The following is a 23,680-nucleotide window of genomic DNA, read 5'->3' on the forward strand; positions in this document are numbered from 1 at the left end:
TACAGGGAATGCACATTTCTAAACCAAACAGAGCTGGATGATTCAATGAGAATTGGCTGACAGCAGCTCTGCCTTGCAGACATTCCTTGGATAGCTTGGAATAACAATAAGATCTGGGGAGAAGGAAAGGGAGCTCATGCTGTGCTGGTATTCAAGCGGGTCAAGAACAACACACAAGGTAACTGTCAGCCAGTGAGCCCAAAATCAGCCCTGAACAATGGAAAAGATGACACACAGGTCAATTAATTGGGAACTAAACAAAAGGAATACAAAGTGACATCAAGTCAAGGAGGTCTGTGAAGAACCACTCTTGTCAAAGGAGTCAGTTCTCATAATTTGATAGAATTAGACACATGCACACCAACAAGCTGAGAGCCTATGCTATTTCAATAAAAAATAAACAGGGCAGTACAATATCAATCAGGCACATTCAAAATTAATAACAAACTGGCTGTGAAACAGAACATAAAAAGTAGTTGTCACTGGGGAGGGGATCAGATGGGTTCCAGGGTGATCAGTATGATGCCTGGCACGATTTGAGAATTTCATCTGGAAATATTTTTATTTCGAAATAAACATACAATCAACATTGATAATGTGTGCTGCTGACACAAAAATTTGCAATGTAGTGTATCGTGATGAGAACAGAGCAATCACACAGAGCAGTTTGGATCTCTGTGGAGGGTAAATACATCCAAGCAACATGGGATTTTAATAGAGCCAAATGCAGGATTACACTTCTAGGAAGAAGGAATGCAGGCAGCAGCTGCAGATAGTTGGAGATGATCCTGGAAAACAGCAATTCTGAAAAGATTTCAGGGCTAATGACAAGCAATTAAATATGAACTGTCAGTTCAATGCCCTGACATTAGGACATTGAAACATTGCAGGAATGGGAGGTATTTTTGCCTCCCTACATGTCCTCATCACAGGAGGGCGTATACATGCTACAATATCATCCTAGCTGTGATGTAAAATACATCACATCTTCTAAGGGATGTCAAAAAATTGAGAGAATACAGGAGAAAACATGACAGAAGTAATTTGGGTCTAATGAAAATGCCTTTCTGTAAGAAACCTAAAGTATTCAATCTCTTCAATTTAAGATGAAGAAGATGAAGAGGTGCTGTGATTAGAGGGCACAGGTTTCTCCACAGGAACAAAATGCCAGGTGTAACATCATCTGCAAACTGAGCCCCAATAATTCCTTACTAGAAAGCATGCCTACATGCAGCAGTACAGCTGTCCTCCCTCTGCAAAAACCTCAGGGCTGGTTCCCAAACTCCTGATACCACCTCTTCAGGAGAGGAGAGTGTGCTGACCAAAATATTTATTGTCTTGTTAAAATCAAGATCTAAACTGAGATGAGGACGGCAAATAATGTTTGTTTTTCAATAATCAGCAAGGCTAGCCTGAATAATTAAAGAGAGGTGAACCTTATTTCAGTTCTACCTCAGTCCTTTCCAGAAGCTCCCCTGAGATTCTGCAGAGTACCACCTACCCCAGATGGCCAGGGTGGCCAGGCATGACCTATCCACACATTTCTGACCTACTGATTCAGCCCTGCAGCCAGAAAAGGAATTTCCAGTGCCTGTTACATACTGCTTTGTCACCTGGTGTGCTACTGCAAGTTTTGTTAGTGGTAAAGGAAAAGCCACATGGAACTCCAGGGAGGCTAGGAAAGAACTACCAAGCCTTGGAAGCTCAGGCCCATTTGTTCTCTGATCTCTAGTCAGAGATCCCAAGATAATCCTATAGGTGAACATGGCTGGAATTCCGAGGTCTTTTACTGCAGAAATGGAAGCACCCTGAAGAAAAGAAGTGCATTTCCCCAAACAATAGTGACTGTCTTGGTGCTCACCCTGACTTCTGAAGAGTCACTGGGTGGAGGTGACAGGTAGCATAACACAGGGGAATATCAGCTCTTCTGCTTGAAAATCCTCACATCATGTCTGGTCTGGAGAAAAGGGAGCATGCTGTGTGCAAGTAGCAGAGCTTGGCTGGGCTCTACACACTGCCTGTCTGAAGGAACTTCACCCTTTGGCTTTAGGAACATCTCTTGTCATTCCCAGGATTACCAAATTGTGTAACAGAACCCACGAAACCCCATAACAACAACATGTGAAGGGCTTTAAATAAAATAATCATTAGCATTTCAGTTCCAAAGAAGAAGGGATTACATGACCTTACTAAAAGGGACAGTGCCAACTTCACAAAGGAAAAAACAGAGTCAGAACATTAGTCTATGGTTTGCAACACTTGAGGAAAAGTCATCTTACTGAGATCCCACTGGCAAAGCATTTCAGTGTGAGTTGAAGCAGGGAGGAGGTGTGTATGGGGGGGTCAGATTTGCTTTGAATTAATTTGTTTATTTGGTTCTATTCTAGGCAGATGAGCACTGGGATTTGTAGACTGAGTTGAGTAATACCATTCTAGCCTGGGCTACAGAAATCAATGGCAAAAGGCATCTTTCCATCTCAATTTGTCATGCTGAGCAGCTGGCTCATGGTCAGGGAATACAAAACAGAGTTTTTTCCCTCCAAACCTTCAGAGTCAGTCCATGTGGGCAGACAGGGACTGGCTTGCTTGAAGTGTCTCAGGAAGTAACCTGAGCTCACCATAGCAGTACAGACCTGATCAGAAGCCATCAGCAATCCCTATCCATTGGATGGATCTTAATAAACATAGGGCCACAGCTTGGCCAATTCCCAGGGATCTGCACTGCCACAGGTTCTCTCATTGGTGTGGCTGTCCTAGGGTAAGAGTGAGGATGGGAAACAGATGGGGTAGCTCCAAATCAGCAAAGTGTGGAGCTTGTGTTACCATGCTCCATGTCTCCCCTGCTTGAGAAGAGGCAATGAACAGACAGAGGAATTTGACACTTCAAGCATTATATTCCAGTCACTTAAAGTCTCAGGGCCTCATATTCATTCAGTCTTCCAGCCTCCCTCCACATGGCATTACTCCCTTCCACTCCTTCAGCCAGGCACATGGCCAGCACAGATCTCTGCAAAGAGGCAGTGGTCTCTTCCTTTACAGACAACTGCCTGGCAAGCAGCTGGCTTCCCTGCTCGTCATCCATCAGAGCTGCTGACAACTTTCCCTGTGTCAGGCACAGCCAGCAGGGCAAAGCTAGCATGCAGACTCCTAGGACACTTCTCCTTCTGGGCTGTCCTGTAGCACCTGCCTCTGGAGCTCACAGCAGCAGTGGTCCAGGTCAGAACATGGGGCACAGAGGGAGAGCAGAGGGAGCAGCATTCTCCTTCCAGAAGCACCAATGTGTGTGTGCTCCTGCTGATTTCTACCAGCTGAGAGGCCACTGGCTGAGAGACCTCAGTCCCCACATGGAAATACCTAGAAGTATTAGGTGCTTATCAAAATTAAGAGATTTGGGATAGGAGGGAGCTGTGCAGACAGACTGACCCACATCTGCAACAGTTCAAAGCTATCCAATAAGTGCTTTTAGCTGCCCAATTCTGAGGTGCAGGTCAATGACCTGGACTCCCTATGAGTCCGAGAACACATTCTAGAAGTCGAGAGAGCTAAGGGAGATCTGGTCCCCTACATTCTAGTGCTACATATCCCTACAGGACCCAAATAACACTTTTATTTCATTCAGCAAGGGATTCTGCCACATCACCATGGCACTTTTATTGTAAACATTTTATTTTCAATGAATGTTGGTACCACTTGCACTCTGCTCTGTATTTACTTCAGTCTTAGTAGGATACAGAAGATAAAAAAATATTGTATGCCCTGGATATCAGGGCTCTCCTGACAGTCCCAGATGAACCTACAAGCTGCCTGTTCTTTGAACAGAACAGGTGAGTGATTTCCTCACCGAGCTGGCAGACTCCCAGAAACTGCACAGATGGATAGGAGGATCTCTGTTTTCTGAATCAGCCACACAGTTTTTTAAATATTTTTTTCAATATTAGATATGCAGAGTCACAATAACCAAGTCCAAATCACTGAGACTGAGGTATCCAGAAAACAATACTGTTTTCCTAACCCACTGTGTATAGAAAGCATTTTCAAACATCTCTTTGCTTCTGATGATGATAGTTCTCTGTGTAAGCAAAAGCCACAGTACAGGTGGGCAAACTGCTCTCTCAGTGACTTAACACCAGGCATCCTCCCTGGAGCTGGAGGCAAAGATGGCAAACTCTTCAAAGCACTTCCCTCTCCCCAGCAGCAACACCTCAGTCTTTCCTGGATTTAGCTTCTATCGGCTGCTCTTCATCCAGCTGTTGACTTTGGCCAGATTGCCAGTGAGCTGGGAAACGGTGGGGTTTTTTCTATTTGTGTAAAGGAAATGCAGAGCCAAGTACCACAAGAGTATTACTGGTTTTTCATCCAGCCTGCCTCACCCTCTCCCCAGCCAAAGCCTGACAGACCACAGCAGGGTGGATGGCTTCAGGCACTGTGGAGAGAGTGAGTCCTGGGCAGTGTGGTCAGCAGGGAGGGGCACTAACCCCAGACAAGGCAAGGGCTTGAGAGATGAGGATTGGAAATTCACTCTTCCAGCTGGAAACAAATCTTCACCATGCTGAACATCAGGGAGAGATGTCACAGACTATTGAGACCTAAGAAGCAATTCAAAGAAAGATGACAATAGCACTGGCCAAAACAAATCTGAAGAGAAGCAGCTCTCAGAGAAGAAACTATCTTCCCAGGGTCCAGAAAACCCCACTCCAGGGCCCAACAAGCTCCATCTCTCCAAATATAACCAGCTAGCTGCTTGGGATGCAGGTGCTGCCCCCAGGTACCCAGAAAGGACACGTGCTGCCCACGGGGCTGGGAGCAGAGTCCTGTGGAGGGGAGCCACTGCAGCACTGGTAAGTTCACCCCAGCTATTCCAGGCCTGCATGTGCATCTCCAAGATGAGTCCTGGGCTCAGCCAGGACAGGGATTGAGTCATGCTCAGCCCCTGATAACCTGCCAGGGCAGCAGGCAGGTTCTCCACTGGATTTTAAATGCTGAACAGTATACTCGGTGTCTGTCTTGTCCGTCTGCCTGTCCCTCTGGCAAGATGCCCTCCCTGCTTTGGACCACAGGGACCAAAATCAGTGATTCACTTCCCCCTTTGTAATGCTCAGCAGTTGCTAATTTTCCACTAAAGCATCACAGAAGAATGGGCAGCTTTAACACCAGCATCTCTGTCTATGGGGGAAAGAGAAGCAGCCAGCCTTGGAAAACAGTAAATTGACTGCAAACCAGAAACTTCCCCTTTTTTGGACTCCAAACAGGTTCCTCAGCAGGCAGAATGGATTCATGGCTCAGTTGGCAGGCCCTGGAGCACAGGAGAGGCATTGCTTAGAGAGCACTCAAGTTTATTATCAATTAGCTCACAAACATGCTGACAAAGAAGACAGCTCTGGTAAGACTCTGGGAGGAGGGGGAGAACCACACCATACAAGGCACCTGACTTCAAGCCCACCCACATTATGTCCATAAATCTTGGCTCAGTTTATTATCTCCAGAAGCAGCAGAAATACCACGGAAACTTGCCTGCTGCCCCTCCTGCTTGTGTCTTCAGCCCTGGTACCTCCCATTCAAGTGATGGAGACCCTGAAGCTTATGCTCCCCAGCATTTGGTGGAAGGCAAGGGAAATTCTCCTGCACAAGAGAAGCAGCTACCAGCATCCCACAGGCATAAGAGCTTCTTGGGAGAGCCAAACAGAATCTCTGTGCCATGAAGGCCACAAGAATGACTGCTTAGCCTTTGTGCCAGATTCCCAGACACCTACAGCCAGATGTCATGCAAGATGGGATCCAAGACACCTGGACCATCATAGGGGCATCAAAGTACAAGTCATCCAAATATTTCTCCCTCTTCTAGACCTCTAATGCTGCTATTGGCAGTGTCATTGATGACATCCTCTGCCTTTGTGTGGGAGGGCACAAACAGCACTCACAAAGGGGGGCTGCAGGGCCAGGAACATGTGTCAGGCTCCCTGCACATTACACTCTGTCACTGGCACATGTCAGTGTCAGAGCCATGTCAGCCCAGCACCCAGGTGCCAGCCCTATCCCTTACCACAGCGACTAAGGAGCTCTCACAGAGCCCACATGGCTCTTATTTTGGGCTCTCACCTGTGCCATGTTGCAGTGGTAACTCCAGCTGCCTGCTCCACTTGACATATGTGCCAGTGGCTGGCCAAGATTTCTCTGAATCTCTCACTACAAACTGTAGCAACAGATGTGCAAGTCCATGGGACAGCAGAGTCACCAGCTGTCTGCCTCATGCCACCAAGCTCAGACTCCACCACCAGCCACCACCACCATCTTCCATCTTCTGGCCCCCAAAGCCGTGCCAGTGCTGCAGAGCCAGCCTAGCTGGCTCCCAGCCTTCCATGTACTGTGTGAAAACAGACAGGGAGAGGGCTGTGAACTCTAATTTTATCTGTTCAGGAGTTGCCAGACACCACATAAGTAATTGAACCCCTCTAAGCTCACAGACAGCTAACAAGTTCTTTTTAACCAGTCTCTTGGGATCCAAATTGCTCCTTAGCTAAAGTGGCTGCTCACATGGCTCCACACAGCTCTCTGCTGACATTAAATGCCCTTCCCTTGCCACGTGTGCCACACATGCCACCTGCCACTCTGTTGAATGCTCTTCTTTGCTCTCATGTATTAGGCAGTGAGCAACTGACTCCCTGGAAGAAGTCCAACTCTCCAAGCATGGGAACAGCACCTGCCTGGCTCAACAAGGCTGCAGAAACATGCCTTGCACAAGGACATGGCATCAGGTGGTCACCAGGAGCTGCAGATCGTAGTTGGATCCATCAGACCTCAGTGCTGACCCATAAAATGGCCAGAATCATGATTTCCAAATGTCAAATGTGATAAAGAGCTGTCTGCAATCTGCTTGTCTCCACAGCTGAAGTGCAGCTGCTCTGAGCTTCAAGTACAGCCAACAGAGGAACCATGCCAGGCTACTTGATTACAAATGCCACATTTGGGCCATACCTTGAACACTCCATAGACTAAACCAGGGATTTAGATAGTGAGGGAAATCAGGCAAGCCGCCACCTCTCTGGCAGAGCTGCCCAGGCTGGCTGTGGTGCTCAGCTGCACACTCCTCTGGGCTGACACATCTTACTGCAGGCATCACCCCATGGCCACAGCCTTTGCACCATCACAAACCCCAGCAGAAGCTGCTGGCACAGCCACAGCTGGGATGGCAGCCATGCAGTGTGACCACCCCACTGAGGTTTCAGCCCACACCAACCACAGCAAAGCCTCCTCTGCCCTTCTCCTGCTCCCCGTGCTCCCCAGCACAGGGTGCTTCTTGGCAGGGAAGGATCTGTGTTTAGGGCAGTGGCATACAAGAGGAGAGGACAACATACCAACCTGTGCTTGTACACACAAGCACACAGATCTCCATCTCAAAGGGCCCTCTGTTTCCACAAGACACAATAGCTGTGAGCTGAGGGCCTGGATGCCATCTAATGAAACCTGCTGAACAGGCATCACCCAGAGAAAAGCTCAACACTGGCTGTGGGGAGGTCACTCATCTCCCCCATAACACCGTGAGAAAAAAAAGCACATTTGAGTTTCATTTCCATCTTGCTGATTAGCAACACCCACTCCCTTCACTAGGCTGCCAGCTTCAAAGCCCTGGAAAGACACTCTAGCCTATTCAACCTTGCACCCACATGCACCCCTGGGAGTGGGGGGCCAGCTGCCTGCCCACTGCTCTACACAGGACATGGAGAGGGCTGGAAAAGCCTCTCTCATCCTGGCCATGTGGGGTGAAGAGTTTGTGGCTGAACACACACACAGCATGAGAGCAACAACATGAAGAGATGTGTGTAGTGCTCTCATCAGAAGAAGTGAAGGCTTTTCATCTACAGCAGGTGGTCTCCCACTCATCCTGGGAACACTGTAGATCTAAGACATATTTTAAGCTAAAATAATGGTTAAACACCCAGCAGGATGTCCTGGCCTTTGGATCTATTACCTCAGTGTTGTTAGGTCTTCTCACATCCCCAGCCACACACAGGATCCCTGCACCTGCAGCGCTCAATCCATGAGAGCTGAGTTGGGGTGTAAACTTTGCTATCCACAAATCCATTCCCTGCCAAGGATCAGGAAATGAGCATCTTGGTAATTTTCAGTCTGCACTGTTCTGCACTGGCTCCATCCCTGCACTTGCTCACTAGCCAGAGGAGTACTCCTGGCCCTGTAAGAATGATGCCTGATGGCAAAGCCCGTGACTTCAGGAGCACCATGACCATGAATCTGCCCTACACCTCTCTCATGTGGCCTCCAGTACCCACCAGGGACTGTAAAGGAGGAATAGGTTTCACAGATTCCTCATGGAGAAGGGATGTGGAGCATTTGGCAGTGCCTGGACTCCAACTCTGCAACAGCAGAGCTCCAAAGTCAAGGAGAAGGCAAAGCTCCAGTGTCATTATCAACCTGTTATTACATCCCTGGAATAGTTTGGCACATTGCTTTTTAGAAAGCTATACCATTGAAAAATTACCATGGCCACTCTGCCAAGGCTACAGGCAACCTAATACACTCTGCCCCATCCTGATAGCCTCAGCCTCCAAGTATGTTCCTCATCCTCCAAGGCCAACATTTGGCTCAGTTTTGCAGATGTGGGTCTGTTAACCATTCCCCTCAGTTCCCTCCCTCCCTCCCTCCCTCAGAATTCTTTCCAATTTGTCAAGATCTTTTCTGGCAATAAAGAGTACCTTGACTCAGAGCAGGAGCCCAGGGTGCATAGGAAAAAAAGCTCTTCTGACTTGGGTATTTTGCCTCCAAAGTCCTAAGCACTGTCAGTCCCTGGTATGCAACACACAAGTTACTCTCCATTGACTAATTTGCTGTTCACTTCTACCCTGAAAAATTGTAGCCTCTCCTTCCAGATTTCTTCCTCCTATAGAGGATATTTTTCCTTCAGCAGTAACAGATAAGATTTTTCCAGCCTGAATGTCTTCTTAATTCCTGCCTAGATGTTTAGTTTCTGCCTAAATGACAGCCTTGACTCAGGTGAAAAAAAAAATGAGGTGGTGTGGAGAGAAAGGTACCAATCCTGCCAAGAACCAAGCACCAGGGCAGCATTTCTCAGCATGCTTCTGAAGAAGGGAAAAGAGAACAAGTAGATTTTATATAGAGACTTTTAGATCTTCATTTCAACTACTTCTTGTATCAAATCAACTCCAATTAATCCCTTGTTTCCTGCTAGCACTGGTGATTTATGGGAAACATTCACAACTGAAGAGAACAGCTTTGATTTTACTGATGTACCAGTTTAAACCAAAAAAGGCAACACACAGTCAGGTATGAGAAACTGCAGTAATCCACAGGCACAAGGGAGCTGAAAGCAAGATAGATGACAATCCTAATTCAGGCATTAGGAAAACTCTCCCCATTATTTGATCATGTGGCCTTAGTGCTCTTCTAAAAACTTTTTTTTTTTAATAGAACTGCATTATAAATTGTATTGTCATAAATGTCCCAAATGATATATGTATAGTATATAAAATAGGCCATAAACTGGATTTTCTGTACTACCTTACCTACCACATCTACAATGTATTTGCCCTGCACCCTGCTCTCTTGCATGGAGTTTCAGATTAATCTGACAGTAGCAGCACTCTTCTTTCAGTTAGAAGGAAAAGTGCATTTGAACTGCCTAAAGACTGCATTAAGCTATAGGAATGGCTCCCAAGGAGGTGCAGAAAAAAAACAGGTCTAATGTAAAGACCATATTTGGAGTTTTAAAAAGGGGCCTGAAAGCCAGTTATTCTCCTGCTGCTCTGAAGGGTATGCAACCCCCTTGAAAGTAAATACATAAAACATATAAACCAGAATGGTGCTGACAGCTTTAAACACTAGAAAATAAAGCAACTGAATCTGGTGCCAGACTAGTGAAGGTATATAATGTAATTTTAAAATAAGAGTATTTTAATATAAGAAAAATGGCATTTACACTCCTCTTGAGTAGCTCGAGTTTTTCCTTTAGGCTTCTCATCCAGCTTGCCAAGGACTTTTGACTATGTCAAAGCAGGAAAGGGGCCGAGATCTGGAGCTTATGGAGATCTCATTGTCCTGAGTGACATATTTTCCTTTTCACATATTCTCACCCGGAGTGGCACTGGCTTTTTAGTTTCAAATTTTTAACAATGTCTCAGATATCTACTCAAAGTTGGCTTTGGATCAAGGAACGTAAATGTTTGGCCACCTTGTAAAAACCATATTGCCAAAGGGAAGCACCTTAGAAAGCTGCATTTAGGGCTTATCTGCACTGAGAAAATATGCCATTCAAGTAACAAATAAAAACACTGTAGTGGCACAAAGCTGGCACCGGTGTTTTACCCCGGGAATTCAACATCACGCACTATAGATCTCCTGGTATGGGCTGGTCCCATACCAAATGAAGTGGGAAAGCTGCCCCAGCCCATGCCACAGGAATGCACTTACACAGGGGCATGCTTCTCATCAAGGGCTGGCTTTTATTTTCTGATATTTGGATATTAATAAACTCTCATAAATGTGGACTGAGTGACAGTCATGAGTGAGCAGAATAGCAGAAGATGAATTCAGTAAGTATGTAGCTAGCATAGACCTTCCCTTAGTGCTAGACATATGGTGGAAAAACAGTCCTGAACTCTCATCAGCAACCCAAGTAAGGCAGTGAGCAAGTTCCCCTTTTTCTCATAAATGTGGAAAGTTCAAAGCTGGCAAGACAGGAGGCTCCAGATCCTGCTTTAACAATTAAGACAAATCTGCCTCTGTTCGGAGCAGCATCTTTAAAAAGCAAATGACCTTGCAGTGAACTTTTTGTTCTATCTGCTAGTCCTCAATGACAACAAGCTCATCAAGCTGATTTTGCCAAGCCACCATTCTCAATGTCGTGTTTTAAGTGGCCACCCCAGGGCAGACAGCTTTGTATCCACCCGTGGGTTCCACTCCCCTTTGCAAAGGATCATGCTTGACATTTGACTACCACCAGAACAGGATTTTCAAATGAAACAGAACAGTTTTTAGATGGGGGGAAATACACTTTCTCCATCCAGCAACCTCTGCCACACACCCAAGATCCTCCCTACTGCTTGCTCCCTGCTGTTCTAATCCTTTGCTTCCAGGAGAGAGAACAGAGATTTTGGCAGAGCCTGCCTGCTGGCATGAGATTCCCAGCGCTCCCAGGCCAGGAGCGCTTGCCACAGCTCCTCAGGGGCTGCATACAGCCCTTCCTCTCATCAGGAAGGGAGGAGATGTCTCCTCCAGGGTGCTGCAGAGGAGAGTCTGAGATCAGGAATCAGTGGGCCAGGCATGTTGCAACTCAGCCCTCTTCCTTTTCCATCCTGAAAACACCAGGCAACTCCCAGCAACTGCCTTGCCTAAACAGAGCCCTCAGAGGAAGCTCCCTGCCCCCAAGAGCTTAGCTGCATTAAGCTGTCTGCACAGTGTCTCAGCACCTCACACCACAGCTATGTCCCTTTCCCTTGCCTGCATTACTGGGGAACTGCTTTGCAGGTCCCAGACATCTCTGCTTCTCATCCCAGAGGAAGGATGCCTTGCTTTGCAGCACATACATCCCACCCAGGCAGCACAGCTCCCTTGCACAGATGCTGGCTACAGGTTTATGGACAGCACTCCTGGCAGAAGGGACCTTCTCAGGTGGCAGCAGCAGGACCCTCCAGACACACTGCCCAGAGCTAAAGGCATCTGGTCAGCCACCCTGAGGGTAAGGGGCAAGGGAACAAACCCTTTCCACTCCCTGCTAAATAAACATAAATTCTGCTGATACTCCAGCCTTAGGAAAACAAAGCTGTTTCCATTTAGCTCGGCTTCTGGGCTGAGGTGCAACTCCACCCGCACAATCATCCATCAGGGCTTTGCTTCTCCAGGCAGAAATTCAGGCTGAGATCAAGAAGAGGGAGGGTTTGCAGCTAGTCCACACCAGGAGGGCCTCTAACACCCCCAGGATTTTGCTCTCCAGGGCACTTGCTGTTCCAACCAGCACAGAACGGGGGCCTCTCAGCTTCTGCAGCAGCTATCAAGTCTCCACAGGCTCCCTCAGGCTCTCCACCTGACTCCAAATCACCACTGAGCCACAGACTGCTGAAGGGACATGGGAAGTGGCACTAATTGCTTAGCCTGTATTTCCAGGGATGACAGTTTGAGCACCACCAGCTCTGGTGTCAGCAAAGTAGACCCAGAGCTGCCCTTCTAGCCTAGTCCTTCCCTGAGCAAGAGTTGAGCTCAAGTAAAACTGAATATATCTACCAGTACTACAAGCAATTGCATATGACTGGTACAGCCCTGCTTCTCAAGGAGCTGCCACTTCTCACCAATGGTGAGAATGTACCCTGAGGGTAGAGGAATGACAGTAACATCTCCTGCTGTCCCACTTGTGTTTCCTGGGCTCTCCTGGAAGGGAAGCCACAGAAGGATACTAGTCCTTCCAGAGCTCTGGAGGGCCTGAAGCACAACCAGAAGCACACACATACCAGAAGCAAAACCATGAAAACAGGCAGCTGTCTGGTCAAGCTCCTCACCAACACTTTATGGGCTCTGACAGACTCCCAAAGATTTCTTACCTCCAGACCAGGTTGCTCCCTACAGTGAAGGTGCAGTCATGATAAGCAGCAAGTCCAACTTGATGAGGTAAGAAATCATTTTAAAGCAGTCCCACCACCCAGGTAAGTGGGGAACATTTCAGTCCTGGCAGCTCCTAACTAATTCAGCTAGTTGCTCTCTTAACACCCTCTGAAGACTCACTTCAGAACATATTGAAACCAAAAGGAACCCAATCTCTTCTTAGACACCAGGTCTTTGTTGCATGTTTATAGGGAATCTAATACAGTACTGTTCCAGTGCATGGCTTCAGAGCTTCTGATTGTTAGCCTTGTGCAAACAAACACAAATAAAGCCAATATAGATGCAAATAAACAAAAGTAGAATGCAAATTCACTCATGTGAGGATTGCTTTCCTGTCTTGGCACAGCAAGACAAGGCTTAGATGTGTCTATAAGCTCCCACTCTTGTGCAACACCTGCTTGTTAGCAAGGCAAATGTACAGGGAGGTTGGGGGCTGGGTGTTTGTCCTGGAACTCAGAGTCTTCTTACAGCCACTGACCTAGAATCACCAGTGTCCTCCATCCACTGAACCACTCAAGAGCTTCTTCTACCTCTTCCTTATTGACAAGTAAGCTAGGTCCTGTGAAATCATGGCAGACTGACTAGAAAAGATCAGTGTCCACCATCACCCTCATTCTGGAGCAGACTATGGACCTGACAAGCCAAGATGTTCCTCTCACACCTGACAGTGAACTGAACCCCAGTGAATGCAACTTCGAGTTTGCAGTCCCTAAGAACCAATCCTCACACTTGCTAACATGAGCAAGTTCTACCTATCTCTTTTAAGACAATCTTCTTGCTTTTGCTGCTACACCCTAACTGTATGAAGAAAGTTTCATGCAAAAGCACAGAAAGTACTTCAGTGGAAAAAGACAATGTTGTCACTGCAAGCTCAGACAAGTCTAAGAGTGTGGTTTCATGAGACAAATAATCAACCTAAGAAGTGAATTTACCACCACCAAAAGAGAAGTCCCCTCCTTTCCTCCCCTTCACTGCTAGACTTGCAATTCTGTCCAATTCTTCTGGTGTCACGATCTTCCAAAGAGCCAGTTTAGCCCACTGAAGTGGCAGAAAATTATCCTTGATTTTGCTGTTTGTTTTTTTGCTGGTTTACTGAACTGAGCCAGCTGACCCAGAGACCAGATGGGGACCAGCAAGTGAAGGACTGGAGGGCATGGTCAAGATCATGGCTTTGGCTGCAGATACTCATTCTTAGAGGCTCTGCAGCTAGTCCAGAAGTTGTCATGCTGAAAGGGACACTCAAAAACATTTGGGAAACAACTCTTCCAACAGCAACAAGACTTTTAAGTCATGCCACACCATGTTATAAATTTCACAGATGACAGAAAATATCCAAGTGACCGAATTGTACAGAAGAACACCTAGGGGTTGAAGCAGAGCTGTTAAACACTGCCTGGGCAGCACAGCACTCAGAGGGGTGGTGACAACTCCCTCCTGATGAGACACACAGAAGCCTCAGCAAATCCTTCAGGAGATCTCCAGGAGGCAGTCAGTGGTGGACATGTCCCAGTGTCCTACCTGTGGCCATTGCAAAGGACAATAGTCAAATTCTCTTGATGAAGCATAGGATAAAGATGACATCCTATGGCCTTCATGGGGAGGGGAGGAGGAACAGCACAGCATAGTCCTTAATGGAGTCCTGTTTCCTTGGGATAGTGCCAGAGGATTTAAGGTACGTCGGGCAGCTGGGCATTCAGCAATCCCAGTCCAGGGATCACTAGATGCTATGTCTGACTGACTGGACAAGAATGCCCTGCCAGTGCCTGCACAGCCCTCTGTCCTCTGAGTGGAGCCTGAGGTCATGTTCCTTACTGGGAAAGCCTTCAACAGGTGCTGTATCTCAAGGACACTGCCCTGCCTCCCCTCCAGGCCCTGCACACAGAGTGGTAGCACAGAGGGGTAGGAGGAGGTCATCACTGCAGGGAGACTCGTCAGCAATGCCCAGGATTACAGGCACGTGAGAGGGCTGAATGCTCACTTGAGCAGCAAGCCTCTCTTAGAGCAGCAATGGCAGGGGCTTGGCCACCTCTCCCTGCCAGCATCACCTCTGCCTTTCCTGAATTTGGTTTCTATCAGATAGTTTTCCATTTGGGCACCAAGATATGTCAGCTTCAGTAAATTACTAGGTGCCAGTAAAATCTTTGCCAGTAATTTGAGCCTCTCCAAAATTGTTGACATCCAAGGGTCTAGAATTGTCTCCAGCTCATGCATTGCCTCTGCTTCAAAAGAAACAGGAAGTCAGTATATACTGAAGGAGCTATGGGCACATTGGAAATAATCTGCAGGAAAATAGAAAAGAAAAAAAAAAGCCCAAACTGCCCTCTCCTCAGGCAGCTGCAAGTGATCTTGACAGAGAAAGCCAAAAGTTCAGAGAAGAAGAAACTGAATCTACCTCCTGGTTAAGCACCTGTAATTTGCTGCAATGTCTTCCTGATGGTGACTGAGGGGGTCCTGCTGGAAGCCATGAAAAAATTCTCTGCTTTGGTGGCTACCAACAAAACCAGTCTTTCTGGCCCAGCAATTGAGGGAAGAACTCCAAGAAACACAGGGGCCTTCTGGGGTGATGCAGTCTAACACTTTGATCCCATGTTCATGGACTCTCACAGAAAAGTGGAGATGGTCTAAAAAAACCAAACAAATAATATGTGTGGGTTGCTGTACAGAAGCAGGCACTACTCTCAATGCTACATCCCCACCAAGTTGCTGGCACAGAAGCAATGTTTTTAAGGAAACAATGAATGAACCTCTCCCATCTTTACTGCCTCATTCAGCAAAGACAGCTCCAGCTCCAGCAGGATGTCACAAAACACAAATTTTTGTGAAGGAGTGGTAGCTCAGGTACAGGAGCATCTCAGCATTGATCTGAGGCAGGTATGCTGCAGCACTAAGTGCCTCCTCATCCAAAAGACCCGATGATACCACAGTTGTCATCCTGAGCTTAACACACTTCCTCAGAATCCCCTCTGCATGGACCTCTGAGGTCCAACATCTCCACCTTTGCTTCTGTACCTAATATACAGGCATCCACCTGGGTACCAAAATGACCTAAACCACAGCAGAATTACTCAGAAATATAGAACAAATGGCTCAATAATTGCCAGAGTTTGCCAGGAGACATCTCTGAGTGTTATTGTTTTGCCAACATCAGCACTTACAAGCACACCTCAGATGTATGTACTCTTCAGTTTATATTGCTCTAAACATATCCTCCTGGGAGAGAGATTTACCCACCACTCCTCTGTCCACCCTGCTGCTACCATGAAGGCTATTCACCAATAGGACAAGGGCAAACTGATGACCTTCACAGCTCTTCCTCGTGGGATCATCATTAGCCTGTGGATGTTAGGGGACTGTGACAAAGTGCTTGAAACAAATTTTCCTTTGGAGGGGCAGCAGGACCTGACCCCTTTATGTCAGCTACCACAGCCTATGGCAGAGTTTTGGTCAGGAGCCACGTTGAGGGTCTCATGGAGCAGAGAGTGTGGCCCAGCTGATCAAGGTGTTAGTTGCCTGAGGGATTGGTGGAGCATCCTGCCAGGAGCCAGGTTTGACTTACACAGCCGGGACGTGCCGTGGGATGGGCGCCTGAGCCCCCTGCAGGGAGGCATCCCGCCCTGGTGTGCTGGTCCTCCTCCGGAGGGAGCCTGAGGGAGGCTGGAAGGCGGCAGGGGCGCCAGGAGGGTGGTACTCCTGCTCAGGAACAACTTCTTCACAGCGCGAGCCCTGGAAGCCTGAGCGACAGGTACAGAGCTGGGGGCGGCTGCAGGAGCCCTTGTTCTGGCACGGCGGGTCGCAGACAGCTGAGGAGACACAGAGAGGCAGTTAGTGCACACGGGGCTTCAGCCCCATGGTGGTGACACACAGCTGGGACCGTCCCATCTCGACTCTGCAGGCAGGTGACCTTCACAGTCTGCGTCTTACAGCTGCTGTGGGCCCCTAACACAAGGTCACCTCTATTCTCTGCACTGGTCTCTGCAGAGCTTTCTCCAACAATACTCATTTCAGAAAGTTCAGAAATGAGCAGCACGGCCTGCAGAGACCATATGGCTGTCAGCATTGTCCAGAGTGCTCTGGACAGGAAAAGGTCCTAATTTGCAAAGCAAGGGGCTACATGTTACCTTTAGTCTGTTTTGAGGTCTGATTTGCACAGTGCCCCTGGCCTGCCCTCTTCAGTGCTTTCCAGCTTTCCTTCCGCAGCTGATTTTGGAGTCACTCTGCTCAAATTCCTCCACTGCTACGGGGACTTACAGTTCAATAACCTTATGCCCAAATCAACCTCTGAGCCTGTGTGTGTTCCTAATTACAGCACATCAGCTTCAGCTTGCACCCCGGGAGGAAAGTGCTATTAATTATACACAAGACCCTAACACTTCCCAAGTCAATAGATGCCAAATTGGGTTTATAACCAGGCAGTGGCAGCCAGGAATCCACAGATTGCTCCAGTAGGAGAGGGTTCATTGTTCTGACCAAGGGTAATTGAAAAGGCACTGGGAAACAGTGCTGTCCTTCAAAGAAAGAAGGTGCCAGATGGTCACAGGGTAATGGAACCTTGTTGGACAACACAAGGTGCACATTAGCCTCCAGCCACATGGAAACCCTGTGAATGGGTTTCAACCCATGAAGCTTCTGCTTCTCCTGAAATCCCCTGTCCCAAGACTGCCCCAGAGAGGCTGCAGGGGCATCTCACCACCTTTACACACAGATGCAGGGCTTTCATGAGCATGTCCCTCCCCTTCTGGCTGCGCTCTCCACTCCTGTGAGATACAAGCATGCCTGTGAGAAACACTGCTCCTGGACAACAAACACAGACAGCTTTCCTCGTGTGCCATCCGTACATCATCCTGCTGTCATCAAGTGAGAGAAGTCCTCATGCAGTCACCTGAATTCCTTTCACAGCAGTATGGCCCCTACAACCCTTCCCTCATCCCAAAACTAGCCTGCCATCAGCTTTTCCTAGCTAGATCAGGGATATGCTCACTGGAATGTTTCATATGACATTTATTACCATGTTAACACTCATGAAGACAGGGACATCTCAAGGAAAAGGAGACCCCAAGTCACGTAGGGCTGTATAGGTTAAAGCCAGAGGTTTTGATGAAATATCCCAGTAAAATAAATCAGCCAACACTGCAGTCTCTGGAACAGGGACAAGGTCCTAGTCAGGCAGGAATTAAGCGTCTCTGGGAAGTCTGGCACTCCAGAAGTTGATGTAATTTATAATACAAAACTCAGCTGTGATTTAAATAGACTGCCAGTCCCTACTGTTATCTCCCAATAAATGCCTGTTTTAACAAAGGCCACCAGCCCAGGAAGCCTGCCATTGAAAACAACCACTTCACATGCTGAAATACTGCAGAGCCACGATGCTGGGACCTGGAACCACAGCAGTTCTCACAACCTCTCCCACCAACAGAGTCACCTTGGACTGTACCCTTCAGCAGGAAAGTGGTGATAAGTGACCAGGCACTCTAAAAGGCCCCTAAGGCACTTTACATAGAGAAGAGGAAGAAGGGAATGAGATTAGTCTTCTGGTCTCTTCAAGCAGGATGAATGGGGAGCTGCCCTAGCTGACACAGTTCAACTCTAGGATTAATCCCCTTCCTAGCTGCCTTTACAGATTCAGGAAGAACTTGAAAGAGCTTTAAAATTTGCTGGTTTTCACTCAGTTCAGCTATGCAATATAAGGAAAGCAGATCAGTCAGTGGCAGCATTTTCAGTGACAAGTGTGTGAAATCACTATTCAGGCCCTCCAAATCACAGCATTGGCTAAAATACATATATATATTTGAAATCTTTCTGTTTGCTTTCTGTTTTCTGACCTCAGGGGTTACTTTGAGGTGTTGCTCCCCAGCTTGGGGTACTATTAACAGTTTCTGTTAGGATGACAGGCACTCATTTCTTCTCACTGGAGTCTCATGTAATCACCTGTTCCAAGAGCTGGGGACTAGGAGAAACAAAAACAGTCATCTCAAAACTTTTAATAAAAGAATAAGACTTGGAGCACTGCTGAGGTATCACTAATAGAAAATCTAGTTTGTTCAAGAACATCTAGCAGTGCCCTCACTATAAAGTCTCATCTTCAGTGCATGAGGTGAGTCCTCCCAGCAAGGTCACACAGCAGGGATGACTGTGGCATGACTCTGACCACCCAGCCAGGCCTGCCAGAGGGGAATGCCACCAAGTTCAGCCTTGCATTGTTTTGCAGGCACACCTGGCCCAGGGCTGAGCAATGACATGCAAGGTGACATTCGATTACTGAGTCCCTGAAGCTCTGCTCATGCTCTTCATCTAGGAGAGTGATGTAGATCTTCACTGTAAGCAGTTCCTGTGCAGTTCCATTTCAAATGCAGGGAAAGCTGTCCATCAGCTAGGGCCTCCAGAGGAAAACTGACAAGGTGCTGAAGGACTTGGACCACTGGGGTTATTTTGTCCACTTGCTCAAGGAGATGTATGTAAACTCAGTTCTAACTTATAGCTCTGACTGTGGGAGCACACCCAGAAAGGTGGACAATTTAACCCAAGTGAGATCTGTGCAGAATGACAGGGAGGTAGATCAACAGCAATGCAGGAATCACAGAGAGAAAACAAAACCTCAGTGAAGAACAGCCAGGGTTCAAAAAAACCTGTAGCCACCATTCAGAAGAAAGACCAAAGAAGAGGCATGTGAATGTCATTTTGCAGATGTGGAAAAGCCCTAGGGATGCTAATCACGCTGTGAGGCCACAGCAGAGCCAGAGACTCAGCCTGGAATCCCTGCACCTTTATTAACCATCTTAACTGCAAGACCATCTGTATAAGATTGGAAAGTGCATTGGTTTATTTAGTCCTTCCTGACACACTGATTAAAAACGTTTCTTTTAAACTTTAGAGTATTCATGTCAGGGAAAAAGCTCATGCTGCATTCCCAGCCCAGCCCAGGGTGCTATCTCTGGAAGCAGCAAAGAACCATCATGAATAATGCTGACGAAAGTGGAGGTTGATAAACTAACATGGGGAGGCTGAGCATTATGAGCTAATAGGCAGCAGCTAAATTACTGACAAGTGTACACTGCAGCCACTGCAGTCTCTGAAATGTGGGCAGTGCAAAAGGGCTTTTGGCCAGCTTGTGCATTCAGGTTTCTTCTCCACCAAACTATGAACATAATGGCCAGTCTCACTCCAGAACAAAGTTAAACAGGCAGGAGGTTGAATCCTTCAGACCTACATTCAGATGCAGCTCACTATCTCTATGGGCCCCTTCTGCAAGACCTCTGGAGCTCACCACACACAGCCCCTGTGTGCAGCTCAGTGTGATGACCCAGCAGTGTGTGGGTAGAAATCAAGCATGCTGCAAATAGGCAAGGTCTTCCTCCTAAACTCCCTTAGCTCATTTCCACTTTCCCAGGAGATGTTGCTCCAGGGAAAGATATTACGGTTTTTATCTTCTCAGTCACAGACTATCTGAAAATTCCACAAGTCCTCACTGCAGCTTTGGTCCTCAAATCTGAAACATATGGAGAGACACTCCCTAAGGCTGGAGTTAAGTCATAAGCAGGATGTTGAAAGAATAAAGTGCCTAAAAAAGCATGAGTGAAGGAAGAAACCACCACCCTTGGTAGGTGAGAGGAAGTAGATTATGGCAACAATTTGACCTAACCTCTCTCCTGTACCCAGGCTCAAATCTTTGGAAACCAAGGATCTGTCCAACACCTGAATGCCAATTCTTCCATGTTTCATCACCCTTAAGAGGCTCCCTCTGGCTGCATTTCTACCCCACTAACTTCCTTGACATGCCATATCAAAGACCATGGGAACAGACATTAAACAGCATTACAGTGCAGAAACTTAATGGGGATGGGCTGTCCAGCTTGCCTTGGCAGCTTTAAAAACAGCTGAATGTCTCCAGCAGCTTGAGCTCCAGCAGAAAAGCCCAGGGAGGGAGGTAGCTGGGAATTAAATTATGTTTACACATCACAGTCTCCACCAAAGTCCTGCCTGAGCTTTACCATCCCTGGTCAGGGGGTCACTGTCTGGCCTGATCATGTTGACACTGTCCTTTTAATGAATCCTTGGGAACAAGGGCTCAGCACCTGAGCAATCACTAGGCAGCCTGCATGGCTGCAAGCCCAGACCTACTGCTCCTACCAAAATCCCTAATGAGAGAAAGATGCTGCCATGGCTGGCCCCGCGCTGTGTTTACAGCACTGTCTGGCAGCACAGCACGCTCTCTACTGTTTGGCTGCTCTCGTGGTGGGGGAGAGGGAGCAGGGAGGTGAGTCAGCCCTTGGCCCCCTGCTCCCAAACAGCGACTGCTAATGCCATCACCCCAGCACGGCCAAAGCGCCGGGAGATCCCGCAAACAAAACTCCCCTGCTCGACATCTGGGCACCTGCTGCCACTCAGGGAAAGGCAGATGCTCTCACCTCTTCTGCCTGTGCTCCTTGCCCTCCCAGCTGACCCAACACCACAGGCACCTCTCTGGGACCAGGCAGGTGCACAGGGCCAGCAGTCCCTGGGAATGCCACAGATGAGCTGGGTGTGCAGCCCTGCTGTTCAGGGCCAGGGCTCACAGCAGGGGCTGGGCTGTGGCTGCAGAGCTGTTGAGGGTGCAGATGACAGCTCACTTGTCTCTGGTGTGCATTGCACTGGTGCCTACCCAAACATCTTCTCTGCCAGTGCTGTGTCAGGGAGCCCACAGTGACCGCAGCCCACAGGGCTGTTGTGCCTGGATGAGCACAACACTCAACACTTCCTCTGTGGGTAGGCAGGAGGGTCACGGCCAGGCAGATTTGCACTGCAGGAGCACCCTGCACCTCACTGCCATTTTAGGCACCCCATGCTGCAGCCCCACCCATCCCAGCCCTTGTACCTAATCCAGTAATTGCTTTCCTTAATAGCACTCAGATTATTTGCAGCCTTGATTCTCTGCTCAGCATCAGCAATGCTCACCCACACGAGCACAGCCCCAGTCTGCTGGTTCCCAGCTGCTGGGACTTTCACACACCCATCTTAGCTCCATGCTGGACAAGTGAGAGCCCAGGGCTCAAAACTCACACATAAATATGCCACTGCAATGCCCTGCCCCAACAAGATCCTGCCATGGATGGACACTAATAACAATAATAAAGTAAAACCATAATTACTCTGTGTCCTCAGATTTTGCTGACAGGAAGAGCTATAGCCTGGCAGTCCCAGAGCAAGGCTGTGGCACTGCCTCCACAGACCCCATGATTTATCTCCTGCCCTGGCACAGTGCATGGGAAGTATGTGGGGTCACAGCAGAATTCAAGCACTATTTAGGGATGCATCCTGAGACTTGCACAGGCTGAGAGTGTCATACTCACGTTTGATGCAGCGGTTTGTGCCTGGAGCTGTGGTCCATCCTGGGCAACACTGTCTGCCACAGACATTTGGCCTAAGCAGAGAGACAAAGCAGTGTGGTTAGGAGAGGGGGAAGCTGAGGTCTTGCTGCAGCCATCACCTCTGAATCACCCACAAAATTATTTCCTGCAGCATCTGATATTTCCTCCCAGATGGACCAGCAGCTGAGATCAAAACCAATGGGACAAGGGCTGAGTTGTTTAAGGGCTTGGAAAAGAAACCCCCAAGGACTGTGAATGCTGCAGTGTGAGCGATCCCTGAGAGAGGAGCTCCCTTTTGAACTGGCATTATGCTGGATTCCTGGCACAGAACTCAGAGGAACCATTTTCCTCTTGGGAGCAATTAGAGGCCAGCAGCCAAAAATCATTAAAGATCTCATGGTTTTCATAGTATTGGGGTGAAAGTTGGGCCCAATTTCAACTTTGGTCATAGTATTTTTCCTCTGCAAATGTCCTGATCTGCTTCAGCCGAAGATAACACTTCATTCTCCACCCAGCTGCTGCTGCCTGCTGCTGTTCATGGCTCAGCCCTGCCCTAGGAGGGAGGGCACACCAAGAGCTGCACTCTGGGATGCTCCCCAGCTTGCTCTTCCTTTGCAAGCACCCCAGTCCTGCATTTGTGATCTGTCACTAGTGCAGAGACCCAAGGGGCTGAGGACTCTCTGGTGCTATGAAATGTGTGTCTACCTGATGAGCACAGACCACACTAATTCCAAGATGCTGAAATAATTTTCATGAGTGTAGAATCCAAGATTTAGCTGCAGTTACTTTTTGACTGCCCTTACACAAATGGCATCCTCCCCACCTCTCCTTTCTTATGTGTTTTCAGTCAGGGATGACTATCATGGGCAGTGCTGGGCCTCTGAGAGGTGCTCTGCCACGCCCAAGCAGGCAGCTAATGCTGCTTCCTCTGGTCACATCATATTTAAGTGTCTATAGTAACAAGGAATAACAAGTTCCAGGGTGCTCTCCAAGAGTATTACTCGTCACAGAGAGAAGATTTTAGAAATAGGTAACTTTTGCATGTCTAGGTAGATGAGAAAGAACAGTTGTCAAAAGATAGAAAGTTAGAAATAGCCTGGAAGCTCTGGAAATCCTCTGGAAACAAAGTGGGGAGTATGGTTTATTTCTAATGCTGGACAAGGCAGTCATTGCTGCTGACAGAATTTACAGGAACCACAAAAACATGCACATTCGTCTTCTGGGTTGACTATAACATGTACACAGCAGGGCCAGAGGAAGATCCTGCTCTAAACTGGCATCCTCCTGACTCCTGCATCCACATGGAATGAGATGAGACTCCAGAACTGCCAGGCTCAAGCTGTGGGGCTCATGTTTTAGGAGAGCCAGGACAATGGGTGGCAGCTATGCCAAGGATTGTTCTAGTGTTCACAAATTAATTGGTAGATTTCTACCTGTAGAGGTTCAATTGCTCCATCTGGGAAAGAGAAGTGGTCTGAGAAGCCACATAATTTAAAACTGTTACTTAGTCCTTTAGGAACAAGGTTTTATTAATCTGGGCAGTTTTTTTTTTAAGGAGAAAGCCTTAAATTCCCTTGGAGTAACTTCCTGCAAGCAGAACAAGCCAAGGTAATTCTAGCACCCCCTCATATCTGCTCTGGCTGGGCAAGAGCACCGATTTCCAGCATTTTGTCTGTCAACCCAAAGAGACATATGAGTCTCTTCCTTAAAACATC

At 47.8% G+C, this 23,680-nt stretch overlaps 1 protein-coding gene across 2 annotated transcripts in view; it reads right to left on the reverse strand.

Annotated features, from left to right (window-relative positions):
• LTBP2 (latent transforming growth factor beta binding protein 2) overlaps positions 1-23,680 on the reverse strand; it is a 67,392-nt gene that overhangs the window by 37,976 nt on the left and 5,736 nt on the right. For both annotated transcript variants that reach the window (XM_079307790.1, XM_079307789.1), the window contains exons 2-3: positions 21,948-22,018; positions 16,181-16,424 (exon numbers count right to left, since the gene is read on the reverse strand). In XM_079307790.1, coding sequence (XP_079163916.1) covers positions 16,181-16,424; positions 21,948-22,018 — 315 coding nt within the window. The remainder of the gene's footprint in view (positions 1-16,180; positions 16,425-21,947; positions 22,019-23,680) is intronic.

This window comes from Erithacus rubecula (genome assembly GCF_903797595.1).
Source record: "Erithacus rubecula genome assembly, chromosome: 6".
Classification (NCBI taxonomy): Eukaryota; Metazoa; Chordata; class Aves; order Passeriformes; family Muscicapidae; genus Erithacus; species Erithacus rubecula.